At 43.1% G+C, this 19,813-nt stretch overlaps 1 protein-coding gene across 2 annotated transcripts; it reads right to left on the bottom strand.

The window, feature by feature from the left end:
* Positions 1 to 1,784: 1,784 nt before the first annotated feature.
* Positions 1,785 to 19,491, bottom strand: PSEN2 (presenilin 2; the record flags this gene model as incomplete). Of its 2 annotated transcripts, none has more annotated exons than XM_081904213.1 (10): positions 1,785 to 6,276; positions 7,168 to 7,286; positions 8,693 to 8,803; positions 10,525 to 10,602; positions 12,052 to 12,150; positions 14,298 to 14,518; positions 14,828 to 14,895; positions 17,555 to 17,696; positions 18,052 to 18,284; positions 19,348 to 19,491. In XM_081904213.1, 10 exons carry the CDS (start codon positions 19,489 to 19,491, stop codon positions 6,121 to 6,123), a joined length of 1,371 nt encoding a protein of 456 aa, XP_081760339.1. In that variant the 3' UTR covers positions 1,785 to 6,120. The 2 variants fall into 2 exon arrangements, with proteins under 2 accessions (XP_081760339.1, XP_081760340.1); XM_081904214.1 differs by having other exon boundaries at positions 8,693 to 8,800.
* Positions 19,492 to 19,813: the final 322 nt, after the last annotated feature.

The raw sequence follows: 19,813 nt of genomic DNA, 5'->3' as shown, positions 1-19,813 counted from the left end.
CATGGCTGGAGGATATATGAACTGGGATTGAGAACCTGCTAAACTTGGTAGAACTACGTAGTTGTTGCCTAATACATGCTTCAGAAACATGAAGTTCATCCTTTAGGAATTCTAGAGGGACCCGTTGTCTTGCTTACACATTGTTTAAAATGTATATGCTGCCTTTTAACCCAACAGGGCCCTGCAGACAGTTCACTATAAATAGGCTATGACATAGGAAGAAGAAACTTATCATAGCATTGCTGGGTTACCTCATTTGCCCCAGGCTGACGTGTCCCTTATCCCAAAATGTCCTTCTGTGTTGCCAGTCCAACCACACTGACTACTTCAAGCCTTGCTAAGTCTGAGGAAAGTTCCAGCCCAGTTGTCCCAATACTTTACCTGGCTCAGAGAGGCCTGCATATAAATGCTTCCAGCTGCCATCACTTCAGAGGCTCTGTTTATTTATATCTCTCTTTATATCATACCATAAATAGTGCGGAGCATTGATACCTTCAGAGAGGCAGGCACACTGTGCCCGCATTTGTACAGGCTGTAATTGTTGTTATCTCCCCTGCTGGTATGTGGCAGGAAGATAAACAGCCCACTGGTACTCAGTTGTCTTCAGTTCCAACTACCTCCTCTCATTCCTTGGAGAGGACGCAGACCTGGACCAGAATAACATTTGAGGGCTTCAGAAAGCTGAAGGGGGAGGGAAGAGATTACGTGTGAGGAGAGGAAGCAGGAATTACTGGTACATTCCCTAGGGGAGGCTACTCAGTGGATTAAAACAGATGTAAATTCCTCTTATATGGAGGTAGGCAAGAAAGCCAACAAAAAATGTGTGCAGGTGTAGGCTGATGGAGAGAGCCCAACCAACTGCAATGCAGGAATCTTTTGCCCAACACTGGGCTTGAACCCACAACCTTGAGATTAAGAGTCTCATGTTCTACCCAAGGAGCAATTTCTTATGGACTTGCAGCATTTGCTCTTTCCTTCTACAATGCTTCCCCTTTTCTAGTCCAGTTGTCAGTGTGCATGTACCATACATACCTTGGCCACCATCTTTGTTGCTTTCGTCATGCTATGTGTGGTTATTTAGCTTTATGCTATTGGCAGTGCAGGGTTCTCTTAGCTGTTTCATCAACTCTCTGTGCTTTCCACCCATCTCTGTGACACTCTGCTTTAGATTGTTACTAATGGCGGGTTGTTTTAACTTGAAACAAACGCGATCACTCTTGCCCTAGCCTTTTCTCGATTTTCATTCCTATCCAAATGAAATAGGAGTCCAGCACCAATCTGCTTGAGGGAGTTGTCGCAAGATGGGGTCTTGGTGGTGCCCTTCCAGATGTTGTTGGGCTACAGCTCCAATCGGCCCCAACCAGCATCTCCAACGGTTTATAATGATGGGAGATGAAGCCCAACATGTAGAGGACACCGTGTTGGTTACTCCCAAGGGTTTCTGAGATACATGTGAAATGTTTTCAAGATCAAAATGTACTACACAAATCTGACATATTACATATCAAGAAGAAACATCCACTATTGTTACAATGCCCTCTGGCGGCCAACTACAAAAATCTCATTCTACTGATCTTGTGGAATGGAGAACAACAACTGTCTTACTTTATTCAAAAGAGGGGAAATTTCTTGCTGACCACAGATTCAGTTTGTTACTAGAGGGTCATTGAGAGACAGAAACTTTTGGCAGATGATCAGAGAATTCCTACACCTTCTTCACAACTTTTATTCAGATAACATGAGAGATGTATTTCAGAAAGTAAATCACTTTAAAAAAATAGTGCTGCCTCGTAAGTATAATTTTTATTGTATACATTGCATTTGCAGTAAGTACACAGGGATGTTGTTGTTTTCCTAATGTAGCTAGAAGCATTTCCTGTATATATGCAGTATATTTGTTTCCCTTTCACCAAATACACAGACATACAGCCACACACACGTCCCATGATGAAAATTAATCTGCTAGAATTACATTCAAAGAGATTTCAGGCGGAATTCTTTCCTGTTGGCCCACCCCCTGATCATCTATGCAAAACTGTATAAAAATTTAATGAAGAAAATCAGAACCAATATAAATGGGAAAGAGATCTGCCATGCAATCACTATTCATTTCAATTCCAGTTCCAAGAATAATCAGAGAAATCCGATTGACGTCAATAAATCATTGCGGGATAAATCAGTCCACATTTTGAAAGTTAATAGTTTTGGCTTGTGCATACCATATATGTGATTAGGATTCCTCTAGTTCACATAATATTTGCTACCTTGCTAAGTTGACAGGTGCATGAATGAGTATTTCAAAAAGCACCTAAAAGTGCAGTACATGCTAAACAGCTTAAAGTCTAGAAAAAAGGGGGAGGGGAGAGAGATCTAGACCAATTAAGCAAACATCAGCTCAATACCTTTGCACATGGCAAAGCTCAAAAGTAGCCCCATGAATATACTTCATAATCTTGAAATCAATGCATAAAATAATCGTGGAAATTTCATGACCAACTTACTGTTCTTCCTTCATGTTTGCAGCACCAGAGTATTGAGAAGCAGCTCATTTAATAAACAAAAAAAGTAGATCAATTTTTTAAAACATAAACCCCTACAAAGTTCCTTGAAACAGCTTATATATGAATGGAATAGCAAATACTGTATGGATTTGCAAGCGGTCTTAAAAATGTAACATTCATCAATATATTACTATGTAATTAATAGACTTTTCAAAAGTAAGCAATTTAAAACATGTTTTGGAAATAAAAATGGTTGAAACTTAATCTTGATATAGTTTTTAGAGTGTTCACAGAAGGAAACTTCAGGCACAACCTATAAAGGAATCCTTTTGCTCAAGCCAACTGAAGCTAGGGACGAACAGTCCGTGTCACTTTTACACATATTCATTCAGAAGTCTGTTCGGTCCCATTTCTGCATTAATGTACACCTTTGCAAATTATCATTTAGATTTCTAAAGAAAAACCAACACTGAATTGAACACAAAAGAGCAAGCGTACACATATTCTGCCCAAATGTATGCATTTCATCCTAAAATACAATTTAAAAAAACACACATTTTGGTAAGTTTTTTGAGCTATGAACTGCATTGCAAAAATTTGAGAAGAACAAATCACTTTCTAAATTCCAAAGGAAGGTTCAGATCAGCTCAATTTGAATTGAATCCACACAAATCCAATTCATCAAGCATCCAAAATCGAAATCAATGGAAACTTCTGCACTTCAATGTCTCTTACATTGGATCCTCCCCCTGACCCTTTTGCTTCATTAGGCTATTACTTTTGCTTAGGCAGATAAATCACGTAAGTAGCGTTGTTCTTAGAAGGGGATATTTGGAAGCAAAGCAGATCAGATTTAAAATAAAAACCAAAACCTTAAAACAACCAATGTCCCTGGGAGGAAGTCCAACTTAGAAGTAAACTATTTGCGGGGCAAAAGTCTTGAATATTTTGAGCACCAACTGTTTCTCATTTAGATTAATGTGCACACCAGATTCAAATCTCATCCCTGTGTTTTGATACAAACATTATTCCCCAAACAGTTCACTCTTACATTAAATATTTTCATAGCATTTCCAAGCTAGTCATTTAACACACACCCCACACAGCCGAAAGAAGTTGGCTCAATCAATGGCTTCTCCCCAGATCATTCCTAAACAGTGAAAAACAGGAGGCTGTATGTGGGCTGCTTTTTAGCCTGATTGCCAATTCAAGTATGAGGGAGGCAACAGGGCAATTAACCGCCTGCTATTTACAACTTGCCTCCACTTACAGTTGGGCCCTCTGCTAGATGCTCTAAAAGTATGCTGTATAGGGAAATGGTGGTCCCCTCTAGATATTGAATGGACTCCCACTTCCCATCAGCCCCGGCCAGCTTGGCCAACGTTAGGAATGATGGGAGCGGTCATCCTAACAATCTTTGGAGGGCCATGGGCTCCCTATTGCCGCTGAAGGCCGTACAGCTCAATTTTTATTTTTGATGTGCTTGCTCACATTGACCAGCGCTACAAAAACCATTGGGTCTTACAAAGATGTTGATTTTGTGTGTGTGTGTGTCACCACATTTACGTGCTCAGCACATCTTGGTGGCAGCCCCATCCTGGCCAGCACCAATTCCCCGGGCAGCTCAGTTGAGAAGAGGGCAAGACAGGCCAAACATCTATTGTGCTTCTTGCTTCCTGCACTTCCTGCAGTGTACAATCCAGAGTGTGGGGAAACTCCCATGCAAGCAGGTTGTTATATTTCAAAGTCCTCTTGCTTCCTTCCCTTGGAAGGGCTTTGGTGGCAAAGCTGAAGAAGCCCTCTACCCTTGCTTCATCCCTGGGGCTAAACTACACATTACACTGAATGGAGTCTCTGGCTTTTCTTTAGTGACAGGTGTGTGGGAGTCCCAACAATTATTGGGGTGGTAGCATGAGAAGTGGGGCTATTAGATTTCTCCTTTCCCTCCCCAGCAATGACTTTCCTGAAAAAGTCACTGCTGGGGAGGGCCTTTTCACCAGGCCAAGTTCAAGGTTTAACTACTGGTATATGAAGCCCTTAATGGCTTGGGGCCAGTTTACTAAAACAATCACTTCACCCTGTATGTGCCCATTCGACCACTTCACTCTATGGACTCTGCACTGCTACAGGCATCACAGCTGTAAAAAAACAGCTATTTGAGTATCACACAACAACTTTGGAACTCCCTGCCTGTTGATATCAAGCAGGTGCATTTGTGGCACTCTTTTTCATGCTTAAAACTTCTTTTGTTTAGGCAGGTCTATCTCGACATGTAGATGTTGATTTGTTTTAATCTCTTTTTATGGTTTGTTTAAATTATTTCTAGATGCTTTTCACTGATCATCTTAATATTTACTGTAAACCACTCAGAGGTTTTATTACAACCAAGCCACACATACATTTTTGCTAACAAATCCATGAAACACCCCTGGCACAGCTGGGAGGGTTAGCATAAAACAGGAGGAGGAAGAGGAGGTCCCATTGGTGCCAATGGGATTATTTTCTTAAGCCTTACAGCCGCATGGAGCCCTTGAATTTTGCCATGATAATGGCTGGGGAGGGAAATGATAAACCTTCCCTTCCCACTTCCCTCTATCGCAATTCCAACCCCGTCCTCCACGGCTGCAATTAAAGAAAAAACAGAGATTTGGAAACCTGCAACATATTAATCATGTGCAGTTTTGCCTCCACACAATCCCTGAACTTTAGCTGTATGCCTATTTTAAAGGAGCATTTTCACAGACTTAAAAAAAAAAGTGTGCTGCACAACTACCACCATGATAATTACTCTCTTTTTTTGAAAATTAGTAGTGTAAACAAGAATCTTAAATTCGCCAACTACTCACCTCCCAGCCAGGAATTATTTTTCTCACCATGGGCTAATATAACCAATACCCTTTCAGAAAAAAATACCCTCTCATTTATTCCATTTAGATGCTTTATAGTATTTTTTTAAAGCATACTGTACTATTATTATGGGGCTGCAGCTCTGTAGGGGCATATGAAACTGAACTTCCTGTTCCATCCAGACCACCCCCTGCTCACCCTCAAAATCAGCTGTGGAGGGCTGGCGCAGATTTTGGAGATACCTGGTGAGGGTAGAGGAAACAAGAGGCCCTGTTACACCAGTGGAAGCATGCTGGGGCAGCAGTACATCGAACCATGATTATTCTTCGCTACGATTGCAACATCTCTGGCAAACTGGAATCTCACATTCATCATCTGCTGACCTCCTGGGAGAGGAATTTTGTTTCACCTTGGGCTAATATAACCAATGCATTTTCACATTCATTTACAAACTAAACTAAAGCAGGAGGCCAGGCGTCTCAGGGTTTTTGGGACTGCGATGCTATGCAAGCTGACTTGGGAGCAAGTCCAACTGAGATCAGTAGTAAACACAGGTAGGATCAGGCTGCGTGTGTCCTGCTCCCAGTCAAATTGTTCACATCAGAAATCGAAGGACCTGGCTACTGAGTCTCAGGAGAGACTCGCACATGTGTTATTACTGGGATTCCTGAAAAATATATGGCACTAAGTGTAAAAACCATATCTATTGGAAAATGTCCTGTTGCACAGCAAAGACTCCAGAGAAGATCACCACTGGTTTGTTTGCTTTTTTTCAAATATATAGCTGATGGGCTGCAAGGGTGTCCATGAAAGGCTGCACAAGGTAATCTGTTGAGAAGTAGAAGATCAAGCCAAAGGTGATGGAGATGGGAAGGGCAGGTAACGCTTTCTTGAATACTGCCAGCAGCAAAAGAGTTAAACACAGGCCCTAAGGAGGAGGAGAAAAACGTTACTCGGAAGAAGGCCGGGTTATTTGCCCCCTTAAGAGATAAAAACAAATAGATAAAATATTGGAAGTGTCTTGCAGTATCTCAAAAGACTAAGGTCAAAATCCCAATACACATATTTTATTATTATTTTATTATTTATTCAATTCATACACTGCCCTATACCTGAGGTCTATGCTATGCTTAAGTCCACTAGGCCTAACAGATTTATAATGGTATAAACTTTTGTGGACTGCAGAGTACCTCCTCAAGAGACCAACAACTCCCCCTCTTACCTTGCTTAATGTGCAAATTTCTAGGTAGAAAGTATTTTAATGCATTGAATAGAATGAAAGTTTATGAGTCATGGTGGAGGGGAGAGCAAGTGTACAAATTCAACAGGTCTTTGTTTTGTTGCTATTTTGTTAATGTTAATATTGTTTTATAGGTACGAATGCTGTCGTATTTTGTGAATCCTATAATATGATTTTTGGTGTAACTGTGATGTTTAGCTTATTTTCCTAGTTGTTTTTTTAATAGTGTTACATAGATGGGAATTGTTTTAATTGGGATTTGTGATTGTTTCACTGATGATTTGTTATGATTTTATACGATTTATGCTGTATTAGTGATATTCCAGAATGCTATTTTTATCCTTTGTTTGTAAGCCGCTTTGAGATTTATTTGAATGAAAAGTGACATAGAAATAGAATCAATCAACCATCGCCAAACTCCCATCAACCCCAGCCAACATGGCCGAGTTCTTGTGGGGTGAGTTCTCACCTTTTAGGGGGTGGGCCCCATGTGGGCAGGCATCTTCCGCAGCTGAAATCGATTCAGCTAGCCTGGCTTTATGGCATAACACCAAGACATAACCTATCGATTTCACTTACTATGAGGATGGCTACGAAACAAGCCAGAGTTGTATTCCAGTCACCGCTAGCAGTGGCGGCTGCTTTGCCCACAAGTACACTGTAGAATATGAAGTCCCCAAGGCCCAATTTGACGCCTCCTGTTTAGAAGGGAGGGAAAGAAAGGATTCCGTCAGCTCTACGGAATTGCTATTCTGACAAGAAACGCAGTGCCGTTATCACCAACCGTTCTCTGCTCTTATCGGGGCCAAAATCATCACGGCATTGGCAGCTCTCGAGTGGGTGGGGAAAGAGAACACTGATCTAGAGAAACTGGATCACGTTTCTTATACTTTACATCCATTTCAGATCTGTGCCAGTATTATCAAGGGTAATTTTTTAAAAAAAGAAGGGTGCATTTTTCTGCTTGTCGGTAGGACATCGCTCTTTAGCTTTTGCCAGCAAGAAACTGGATGCCACGAGGGAGAGTTCATAGCAAGCAATGCAAGATTGTTTAACAGAACTTCAATCCTACACACATTTACACTGCTAAACTCGGGAGGGCTTCCTTCTGAGAAGACATACTAAGAAATGCAGTTACTGGCCATGCCAGAGAGGTACTTCTCAAGGGAAAAGGTATTTTCCTATAAGATAATCTGGCTGAGATAATCTCCTGCCAACCTAGCAGTTCGAAAGCACATCAAAGTGCAAGTAGATAAATAGGTACTGCTCCGGCAGGAAGGTAAACAGCGTTTCCATGCGCTGCTCTGGTTCACCAGAAGCGGCTTAGTCATGCTGGCCACATGACCCAGAAGCTGTACACCGGCTCCCTCAGCCAATAAAGCGAGATGAGCGCCGCAACCCCAGAGTCGGCCACGCTCATCTCACTTTACTGGCCGAGGGAGCCGGCTTACAGCTTCTGGGTCATGTGGCTACCATGACTAAGCCGCTTCTGGCGAACCAGAGCAGCGCATGGAAATGCCATTTACCTTCCCGCCGGAGCGGTACCTATTTATCTACTTGCACTTTGACGTGCTTTCGAACTGCTAGGTTGGCAGGAGCAGGGACCGAGCAATGGGAGCTCACCCCGTCGCGGGGATTCGAACTGCCAACCTTCTGATTGGCAAGTCCTAGGCTCTGTGGTTTAACCCATAGCGCCACCCGCATCCCTTCATGGCATGTAGTTTGACATAAATTAGTACAAAAGGACCAAAGAGAGCAGAGCTGCTTTGGGTACAAGATCTCATGTTCAGTAGCTGGTATCTCCATTTGAAAGCTTTCAGATAATATAGGCTAGTAAAGACCTCTAACCTGAAGCCTTTGGAGGCTGCTTCTAGCCAAAGGGCGGCATTTGGCTATAGGCACCAATGGACTCAATCTGAAAGGAGCTTCCTATATTTTAAAGATACTAGAGCAGGCTTCACCAACCTTGTGCCCTCCAGATGTTTCTAACTTCAACTCCCATCAGCACCAGCCAGACACATGTGGAAGACACCAAGCTGGTGAATAGAATGTCCAAATTCATATTCAATACCAGAAAAGTGGCCATAAAAGGGTCTCAACTTACTTTCCTCCTCCTCTATGGGAGGATCGATTGGATGGTCTGTTCTTGAATTTCTCATGTCAGGAACGGCTGGCTCAGTGTAACAACCATCATCATGGTTCTGTGCTCCTTCTGCTGAGAAGACCAAAAGCCACCCGCAACAATTCAGTACATACAATTATTGGATATATATGCACACAAGCACATACAAGCTGGAGTTTTCTACAGACTTGCCTACAAGTCAGTTGTAAGAAAGAGTCAGTACGTGTCAAAACATTTCACTGTTTTCCAAGCAAGGATTTCCATACAATATTAATATACCACTTTTTCCATCTTACTTTGATGAAGCAGTTCACAGTACAAAGTGAAACCAAGAATAATGAAAGTATCATAAACACACACACACCAGAACTGTATTGATGAAGGCTGAAAGAAGCAGCAGCCTTAATACCGTATTGGCCCGAATACAAGCCACACCTGAATATAAGCTGCAGCTTTAAAATTGGGGGGGGGGGTATAAGGAAAATACCTAAACTGCTCCAATCCTCACTGCTCCTGGGCTGCATATTGGGGGGGGGAGGAGAGCTGTGCTGTGCTGCGTTGCCAATGGCCTTTCCCCTTCCTCGCTCTCTCCTTTCCTGGCCTTGGGGGAGAGGACGGGGAACTATGTGTGGGGCAGGCACTGCTTCACCACGTTTCTGGTGCTGTTTGCTCTACACTCTTGGCCATAGGTGAAGGTCATGAATATATATATATATATATATATATATATATATATATATATATATATATATATATATATAAATAAAATATATATATATATATATATATATAAAATAATATTTATTCCAGATTTTAAAAGTTACAAAAAAAAGCAAGAGCAATACCAAATACAACAACAGCAGATAAACAAGAAAGAATAAAGATACATTCTCTTAATAATAATAAAAAACAAAACAAAAACAATATTAAACCTTTATATAACTTTTTTCCTTTACTTCTTTCCTTGACCTCCTTACACCTCCCAATTTTGTATTCTAGTTCAAATCATTGTTTCAGCACATCCTTCCAACCTACTTTTCATTTAAGTAATTTAATTTAATATATTAAATTTTAACGTCCTCTCTTTCGTCAATTTCATCAACTCATTTTACATAATCCATTATATCATTTCTACCAAAACCACCTAACTTTCTTTTTCCAACATCTTCCTAACATTCCTTAATTTTACAATATTTTTGAAGATATACTTTAAATTTTTTCCAATCTTCTTCCACCGACTCTTCCCATTGGTCCCGGATTCTGCCAGTCATCCATAAGGTCATGAATATAAGCCATACTTTAACTTTTCACAGTCAGAATTTAGGGGGAAAGTGTGGCTTATATTCAGGCCAATACGGTACACCAAATCCACAAAGACTTGATGAAATAGCATTTGAAAAGGAAAAGGGACTACAGTTGTTGTTTTTAAAAGCACAACAGCAGCAAACCCTGCTCCTAGTGGAAAGCATCCTAGCATCTGGAACATTTGGAATAGAATCAGGGATTCATCCGCAGATCTCAGTACTTGAGCCAACTGCAAAATACATCTGGGTCCGAGAAAAATCTTGGGAGATTCTCACTCACACATAAGCTGTTAGAGGTGCTAGAACTGGCTCTCCTTTCATGGCAAATGTCAACAATTTCACTGAAGTTTAGAATGTCTAATTTCAAAAGTAGCCAGGAGTCTCAGTCAGCAAAGTACATCCACCGTTTTTGCCACCTAACAAGATGTTTCAGAATGAATTCACATGCTATTCATAAGCAAATGAAGACTTAAAAATAACACAAAACAAAACAGAGAGTGCATAGGTTACCTTGATCCCATGTCTCTTCAGAAGACCTCCTTCGTGCATTGTCTTGTTTTGCCATTCCCACAGTCCACATCATAGTAGCTATAGTGTAGAAAGGAAAATAATACATGACAAAGCTCCACATTCCATATTATATATTGCATTGCAGGTAGTTACACTTACCCATCAGTACAGTGGTACCTTGGTTCTTGAACTTAATCAGTTCCGGGAGTCCGTTTGACGCCGGAAACCATTCGAAAACCAAGGCGTGGCTTCTGATTGGCTGCAGGAGCTTCCTGCACTCAAGCAGAGGCCACGTCGGATGTTTGGCTTCCAAAAAATGTTTGCAAACCGGAACACTTACTTCCAGGTTTGCAGTGTTTGGGAGCCAATTTGTTTGACAACTAAGCCATTCAGGAACGAAGGTACCACTGTACATAGATTGGGTGCAGTGGGAACTATTTTACCCAATCCATCAGTTTGTTATTAAAAAAATTCTCCAAACTGAAGAAACACTCTGATTCCAAAGTTTTGTTAAGCCAAAACAGATTTTTCATTTTGATGTTTCATTTTCTGCTGGCTGTGTTTGGACAACTATCCAGAGTTTCCTAAGATGAGCAATTCCATTTATGAAGCTTTTTAACAAAACAAACCATGGTTTATGAAGCTATGGATGACAACCAGGACCATTTTGTAACAGCTGAAGCACAAAGACCACAGCATACATTAGGCCAATTTCCCCCCATTATGTGCAAACCAGGGAACCGAGAAAGTGTCACCTTTTTGGTGGCAGCTGCAAGCTTGCCACCCTCGGCAGGGTTTGCTTTTATGCGCAGGTGTCAAGGTCTGTTGGAACTACCTCAGGCTGCCCACACCTGTGTCCTGTTCATCAAACAGCTGCACTTCACATTCTCAGTTCCAGGCTCTTTATAGCAGGTGGGGAACCTTTGGCCCACCAGATGTTGCTGAAATACAACACCCATCACCCTGGCCATTAGCTTGGTGGAGCTGATGGGCACTGTAGTTCACTAATATCTGGAGCATCAAAGGTTTCCTGCATTTGTTGTTATTGTTTGAATTTATATACCGCTCTATACCTGAAGGTCTCAGGGCAGTTCACAGAAAAGATCAACGTAAAAACCACAATATATGTAATCAAAATAAAAACCACAACCCAATAACACCCCCCTCCGAAGAGCCACACTTTAAAAGGGCATAGGATGTCAATCGGGTCAACCAAAGGCCTGGTTAAAATGGAACGTTTTTGCCTGGCACCAAAAGGTGTATACTGAAGGCGCCAGGTGAAATTTCCTGGGGAGAGCATTCCGTAGACGGGGAGCCACTGCAGAGAAGGCCCGTTCTCGTGTTGCCACCCTCCGCACCTCTTGAGGAGGAGGCACACAAAGAAGGGCCTCAGAAGATGATCTCAGGGTCCGAGTAGGTTCATATGGAAAGAGGTGGTCCTTGAGGTATTGGGGTCCTGAGTCCATGTTGCTACACTGCAGGGTATATTCTGCAATGGATGCCCCTACACCCCTCTGTTTTACTCACACGAATAAATAAGTGCCGGAAATATGGGCTCATTTCTCTCTTGCGCTGTTTCCACTAACATCCTGAGCGGCCCCTTTGGGCACAAGACAGCCACCAAGTCTGGAGAGAGAGAGAGAGAGAGAGAGAGAGAGAGAGAGAGAGAGAGAGAGAGAAAGAAATCAATTTGATCCCAAATCACTTCATAAGTATTTCATTTTCCTGCCATTTAGCAGCAGGTCACTTATTTTTGTTTTTAAGTATGCACGGCAGATGTAGTTCAGTCAGTGCAGTGTAAGGGGTTGTTCTATTTATAGATATGCCCTCTTGGCAGCTTACAAGATAAAATAATCAAAAATCAAATCATGAGCAGCAAATTAAAAACACACAGCTATCAAGTCAAGAAGACCACTTTGAAAAATAGAAAGCAGAGGAACACAACTCCATGGCATTGAAGTAGAGCAGAGAAATAAAAATTATCAGAGCTACTGCAATGCTACCCCAACCAAATAAACTAAGTCCTGGGAAAACAAAAGAGGTATTTACCTAGTGCCAGATACTTATTGGGCAGACCTCTAAGAAGACCATTGCAGACACGGGGCCAATGCTGAGGAGGTGCTGACATACATGGCCACTTTCCAAACCTCATTGGGTGGGAGAATTTGAAAAAGGGACCTTGGACAACAACCTCAAGGCATGGGAAGAAACCAGGGGGTGAGGAGCTAGCATTTGGTTGAGATGAATCTGAAACTGGGTTAGTTCAGAGATTTAACCCTTGTCCAGGGTGAAGTGGCTGTCCTCCAAAACAGCCTAAAGCAACTTGGATCCTTCTCAAACATTTGGGACCGATTCAGAGAGACACAGACTGGATGTAGATGAAAAACAGTAGGGGAGAGCGAGAGAAGGGGGAGTAGTTTTGTCACTGACAAACCTACACTTAAAAAGTAGGTGCAGCTGCAGCCAAATGAACCATGGTTGTTGGGTTCAGATGTAACTCTAAACCAGAGGTCGGCAACCTAACACCCATGGGCTGTTTCCAGCCCATGAGCCTCCCGGAACCGGCCCAAGGCCATTTTCGTGGATTGGTGTGGGGATTCCATGTTTTTTTCTCTGCGGTGCAGGCACCTCCCCCCCCCTTCCTCCCCACGGTGGAACCTCCTCCCTCCCTCCTCCTGGCGCAGAAAATTGCCAGCCAATCACCTGCTAAGGTTGAGGCCCTGGCCAATGGGCGAGTGGTGGCTGCGTGTGGCCGAGAGGAGGAAGGCGGCTGGGCTGAGCTGGCTGAGCACATTTTCAGCAGCCCCTCATTGGAGCAAGCTGTTTGCTGCTGCCACCGCTGCTCTGCCAAGCGCGGCTCCTGCACTTGCCCTTTGTGAGCAGCAGAGGCTGTTGTCGTTGTCAGAAAGAGCAGCCCGAAAGCAGCCCTTTTGGGCTGCTCATTCCTCCACTGCCGCTGCCACCCTCTGCCTCTCGGCAGCACCCTAGGTAGGCAGGAGGACAGGAGGGGCTGGGGGAGAGAGAAGCCCCCTTTGCCGTGCATGCACACACACACACGCACTCCGGCCCACCAGGAGGTTTGTGGTGTGGTGAACTGGCCAACCACCCAAAAAGCTTGCCGATCCCTGCTCTAAACTAAGCTTGGTTCAAACCATGGTTCAATAAACAACAAAAAAGCAATGGGTCTCTCCTCTTTACTTCCATTCACAGAAAGTTACAGGGGAGGGATATAGAAGGAATTTATCAGTTGACAGTTCATGTCAAAAACATAAACAGAGCTTCTCAACATGTTCCATTCATCATGATTCCCTAATCCCTGCACCAATCTTTCTGATATTTTTTCCAGTTTTCTTTCTAGGAAGCCTTCTGCAATGCTTGCAGAGGAAGCTGATGTGTCAAGAAGGAGATCTCGGGCCCATTAAAGGGACAAAAACAAATTGTCAATTATTTTATTGTCATCCAGGTGCAAATTCGCTGTGCATGCAAAAGCGAATGTCCTCTGTTGAACCCTGGAAAGCCACTGCTAATCAATGTGGACAGGACTATGCGACTCAGTACAAGTCAGGTTCCCAAGGGTTCCTCTCTCAGCCATCCCCATGAAAAACGCTGTCATGGAAAAGGGGCCATTAGCTGACTATGAAATATGGCTGGTACGAACTCTGATTTAGGCTAGCTCCTGTGAGTTTCCCATTTCCTAGCTAAAGAACGTGATGAAGAATAGAAAACGGAAAATCTCTTCCATTACCCAGTAGTCTCTTCCATTACAGACGTACCGTAAACCGATATGCCTCCCAGAATGACCCAGGCTGACCACTCAGGCAGATACTTAATGAAGACTAAAGCCATCAAGGCACTGATCATGATGAGATAGGCTTGCTGGAGATGCAAGGGCCCCTTCCAGTGGATGCAAATCATCCCAACGGCTCCAAAATTCCAAATGAAGAAGAACAGGGTGGGGTAATCCATGGCCACATTGTAGGTCTTTAGCACTTCACTGCAGAACAAAACGAAAAAGAAGTTTAGTCAAGGAGACAAGTAATAACAAGAAGAAGAATGATGTTGTCATTTGTCCCCTGCCCCTCTGACTGGATGGCTCATAAAGTAACCACTAGAAGACAACATTACAAACAATGTAATGAGGATTTTTCCCTGATGTAAAACAGATCAGGGATTCTAATCTTTTCGTTATTATCAAACACTCAGAAGTCAGAAACTCACGCTAATCTACAGACAGTCATTGGCTGGTCTCTACCTTCTCTCTAGCCCTGCTGAGTTGCTAAAGATCAACAGCACTTACACTTACCCAAGGTAGATGTAGGTGAAGAGGAACAGCAGCATCAGAGATGAGAGAATGAGCCAGCCATGAATGAACTGTTAAAACAGAAGGTACACATGGTTGCTTTGCACAGATATATCAAAGAAGTGCTCCTCTTAACCATACTGTTTGTTTTTCAGGCTATGGCTTGGTTTGCATATAACATGAAGCCAGGCTTGTTTTGGCAAAGTGTGGTTTGTCTGAATTTATGAATACAACCCAAAACTATAGTTTTGTTTTTTAGCATCAGACTATGAACTGTAAGTCCCATCATGCCTGACCACTGGCTGGGGCAGATGGGAGTTGGAGTCCAACAACATCTGGGAGGAACAAAAGGTTTCCCATCTTTCTGCTCCAAAGTACTTGTCAGAGATCTCCTTATTATAGATCCCAAGAATCTTTGGCATGCCACATTCTCTTCAGTTCAGAGGCACCCTGGTGTCCTCCTTGCTTGGGTGCCAGTGTCATCATGTTATACTTTGGTGCACTTTTCTCCCATGTGGCGTGAAATTTGCATGCGCTATTTGGTTTATTGGTTCAGGGGACACAGAACAAACAAAACCTGATTCATAGAAACTAAGTGGCAACCTCTCTTGGTAATCTGATCCCTTCTCTTTGGAAATTTGCCAATTTGGATGGCCGCAGGTTCCCCATGCCTGTATTAGCCTATTTCAACCTCCTATTATATGACTTTACTGCATAGCACCTTAGGAAGCCTGCAGGGATCACCCAGATATTGTTGAGACACAACTCTTTGCAAAGAGATGTATTTGCTATTTGTATTACCCAAAGAGGCGTTTGTGCTTTCTCCAAGTGCTTCTTCCTGCTCTTTCATTAAATCCTTATAACATTCAATTACCTTCTCTTTAATAAAGTGCCTGAGCTTTATTAAGTTCTTGGGAGGTCATCCAAAATAACTAATAAAGCAGATGAACAACTGGTCACAGCCTCTCCTTTTAGAGAGAGAAAAAAAGCTGTTGCGTAAGCACTCTTTGGTGTCTTCTGAAGACCTGCCATCTCCCAACTTCTCACTCTTCATAATGAACTGCTGGATATTCTCCTTGATGCACTTGGGATTGTTTAAAGAGGAGGTCTGTACAATTTCTGACCTCCCCGCTGGACAGAGCCCACCAGATATGTACTGTAGCTTGCCAAGCTCTGTTTTCGTAATCCCAGGCAGACAGCAAGGACAGGCAGTTTAATCAAGTCCCTTGTGGACCACCATATATGGCAGGTGGGCTGCTCTTTGCTCGATGGGTTACAAAATGTGCAGGCCTGTTTTAAAAATACCAATTTCATGCTTCAACACAATCAAGTTTCTTGACCTATTTTGGAATGAAGTGGTCTTTCATTTTGTCTTTAAAAAAACTGATTCATGTGCCATGAAGAAATTCTTTCAAAGCTCCATGTTAGTCTAATCCCATGGAAATGGCTTGTTTACCCAAACCCATTTGAAATATTGTGACCAGGCACAAAATGATGTATCCTGCAACCTTCTTAATATCTGTAGGGTTGCCAACAAAAACCACACTAAACCAGTTCTTGGATGACCATACATTCCATGTTGCTGAATCTAAAATTTGGACTCCCTCCTTGCCTATGACCAAGTTATCAGTCCTTTCATTTAAGGAATGAGAATCCCCAAATTTTTGGAAGGGGAGTTTTGGGACTGCATGATCACCATTGCACCATGCAAGGTGCAGTATCAGTCCAAACCTTCTCACTCAGAACTATGGCCAAACAGGGAAATAAACAGACAGGGTTAAAAGATACAGTGGTACCTCTGGATGCGAACGGGATTCATTCCGGAGCCCCGTTTGCATCCTGAAGAAACCGCAACCTGTGTCTGTGTGCGTTGTGATTCAACGCTTCTGCGCATGCACGTGATGTCATTTTGAGTGTCTGTGCATGCGGCGGAAACCCGGAAGTAGCGCATTACATTACTTCCGGGTCACTGCGAAGCGCAACCCGAAAACGCTCAACCTGAAGAAATTTTAACCCGAGGTATGACTGTACATTTATGGAAGTAAGTCTGGTTCAGAAATGATAATCTGCATATTAATTCTCAGCCTAAGTACAGAACTTGCCCAGCAATATCATAGCAGAATTTTGGAAATAGCACAATGCATCTTTGGCTATTAAATTAACATTATAAAAGCTAAGGGGGAAAGGGCTCTCACCATAGAGAAAGCCTGAAATGAGTGCCTAAATCAAATGATTCTGCAAGTTTTCAATGTTCTTCTGTTTGTAGTGAAGAAAAGCTGGTTGTGGAAGGCATCTATTGGCTAGTGCTTATTATACCAGGTAGCCCATGTGGTGCTGGTGACATGCTATTGGACTACAACTCCCAACATCCTCAATCACTGTCCATGCTGGCTGGAGCTAATGCAAGTTGAAATCCTACATCTATTAGGCACCAGGTTGGCTACTCTGGCCTATGGCATCACCAACATACTTCCCTCCCTGGAAAAGTTTTGAAATAGTTTGTCAGTTGTTCATGGATGATACCTCTAGAAATATATCTAAACTGCTTTTAAAAACATCTCTGAGCCTTAAAAAAAATAATGTGAGCAATGCACTTGAATGGAGGAGCAAAAACACATGACGGGTTTCTGACTTACAGGTATACAAGGCAAATTGAGAAGATCCATTGTGAGGACTGCTAAAATGGTATGTCTGTTTTCATCGCTTGCAAATCTTAGGCCATCGCCTTACCTTGTAACAACGGTACTTGTATAATAGAACCAAGAAGATCGTCATTACTACTATGACACTGATCATGATTATGGTATTCAGCACAGAGTTCAAGAGACGCTGGCCCACATTGGGCGTGTCTTCCGTAAATGGGGTATAAATCCTGCAAGAAAAGCACAGCATGTCTTTTTTTTTTTTTGAAAAAGTGGTTTTGCTCCGGCACAAATTGATCATCGACACAAACTCAGCCCTCCAAGTTGTGTTGTGGATCAGCAATATACTTAAGCCAATGCAAATCCCCAACTCTAATTGACAAAAAGCTGGCAGAAACAAGGTGCATCAACTAGACTCTGAGCTGACCCTTTCAGTAAGTAGGGACTGAGATGCGTGTTGGAATAGCAAAGGGTCAATTGCAGAGAAAGGAGGACAGCAAAAGATCAAATGAAAAGAAAGGAGGCTTGTTTGGATGTAGCCTTAGAGGCAATCACATTACCCAGCGTCAGACACGGACTACTTACAGCTGTCCATTCTTCTCTGTGTAAAACCGCACCGACTTTATGGTTGCAACAACCACAACCATGCACAACGTGACAGGCACAAACAGCATGATCACATGTTTCGCTCCGTATTTCAAGGTCAGCTCTTCCTCCTCACTATCCACAGCAGCGAGGACTCTGGCTATTCTTTCCGTGTCGGCCACGTTTCCATCAGCAGTTTTGTTGGAGCTCCCGCTGCTGCCGGGACGCCCTTTCTACAAAGGAAGAACATGCAACAGGGGTTAGCAGCTGGCAGGTCCTGCCCTCCTGAGAGGGTCCTATACCTGGATCACCAGTTCTCTGCCCAAGTTACCCTGCCTCCATCCCACTCTGCTCATCTGCTCAATTGCCAACCTACCCAAGTTCATTTATCCCACAAAATGTAAAAAATAAAATAAAAAAGCGTGTTCTACAGCTCTACTACAATTCCCATCATCCCAGACCACCGGTCCTGTTAGCTAGGAATGATGGGAATTGTAGTCCCAAACATCTGGAGGGCCAGAGTTTGCCTATGCCTGTTCTACAGGGTACAACTTGGAAAACGGAAGGAGCAGGCAGTGCTCCTTGCCCTCAGCAATCCCTCCATTCAATAACCCACCCAAATGATTGGAGGTTGAGGAGACCTTGGTGTGCACAGGGCTTGCCTATGTTCTGCCACAGGGATGAGGAACCTCCTTTCAGACAAAGGTCCATATTCCCTAGTGGGCTATCTTTTGAGGAGGGTGTGTGTGTCACATGACAGCGGTGGGCAGAAGCATAGGCAAAACACAGATGGGACTCTTGCCTTTGGACAATAAGCTACATTCCAGCCATGGTACATTCCAGCCACCTCTCTCTCTCTCTCTCTCTCTCTCTCTCTCTCTCTCTCTCTCTCTCACACACACACACACACACACACACAAAAATTGATGTTCCAGGTAAGCAAGATGCTTTTGCTCAGTTTAATTACACATTCGGAATGTGACATTCCAGCCAGAAGGAAAAAAAAAACACCTCAGGAAGGTGCAATGCTAGGGAAGGCTGTGGCATGGGGAGAGTCCAGAAGGCTACATTTGGTCTCCAGACCATCTCTGTTCTAGAGAATTTGAGCACCACCAGCTCCTCTTAACAGGAATATCATCTCCACCTTAAGTCACTCATTCTAAGGCTTAAAAACAAACAAAAAACCCCACACTGATAAGTGACTCAGGAAGGCATATGAAGGAAGAACCCGCACAGAGGACAAGATCAGGGTTTTACAAAGTGTTCCTTCTTCCCAGAAGTGGAATATACACCTACCCTGTGCGTGAGTGCTTCTCCTGCTTCTGGTGCTTGTGTGTCATCTTGGTAAGAAGGCAGAAGGGGGCTCTCGGCCGACATCAAGGACGTTCTCTCGTTGCAGGGTTCCTCCTCGCTGTCTGAGTTGTTCATGAAGGTGATCATGCTTCCTTCTTCACAGAGAACCTTGTAGTGCTATATCAGAGACCCACAAAAGGTTGAGCCGTCGGAGAACGGCAAGAAAAAGTCAAAATCATGACACCTACAAACATATTTCAAGCACAGCCCACATAAGACTACTTATACATAATCAAAGCACAATACTATTTAAAACGAAGAAAAACTAGGCAATTTATACGCATCGGCACAAAGCTTCAGGGGAATCCCCATTTACACAGGGGTTACATTCTGGACGTGTACAAGTGGGGGTTCCCCTGTTCCGTCCGCCCCCTCTCACAGTTTTCGGTGTGCGTGTCAGTGAAGTTGG

Source organism: Podarcis melisellensis, assembly GCF_964234715.1.
Source record: "Podarcis melisellensis genome assembly, chromosome: 3".
In the NCBI taxonomy this organism is placed as follows: Eukaryota; Metazoa; Chordata; class Lepidosauria; order Squamata; family Lacertidae; genus Podarcis; species Podarcis melisellensis.
This window is presented reverse-complemented; position numbering and strand designations above follow the sequence as displayed.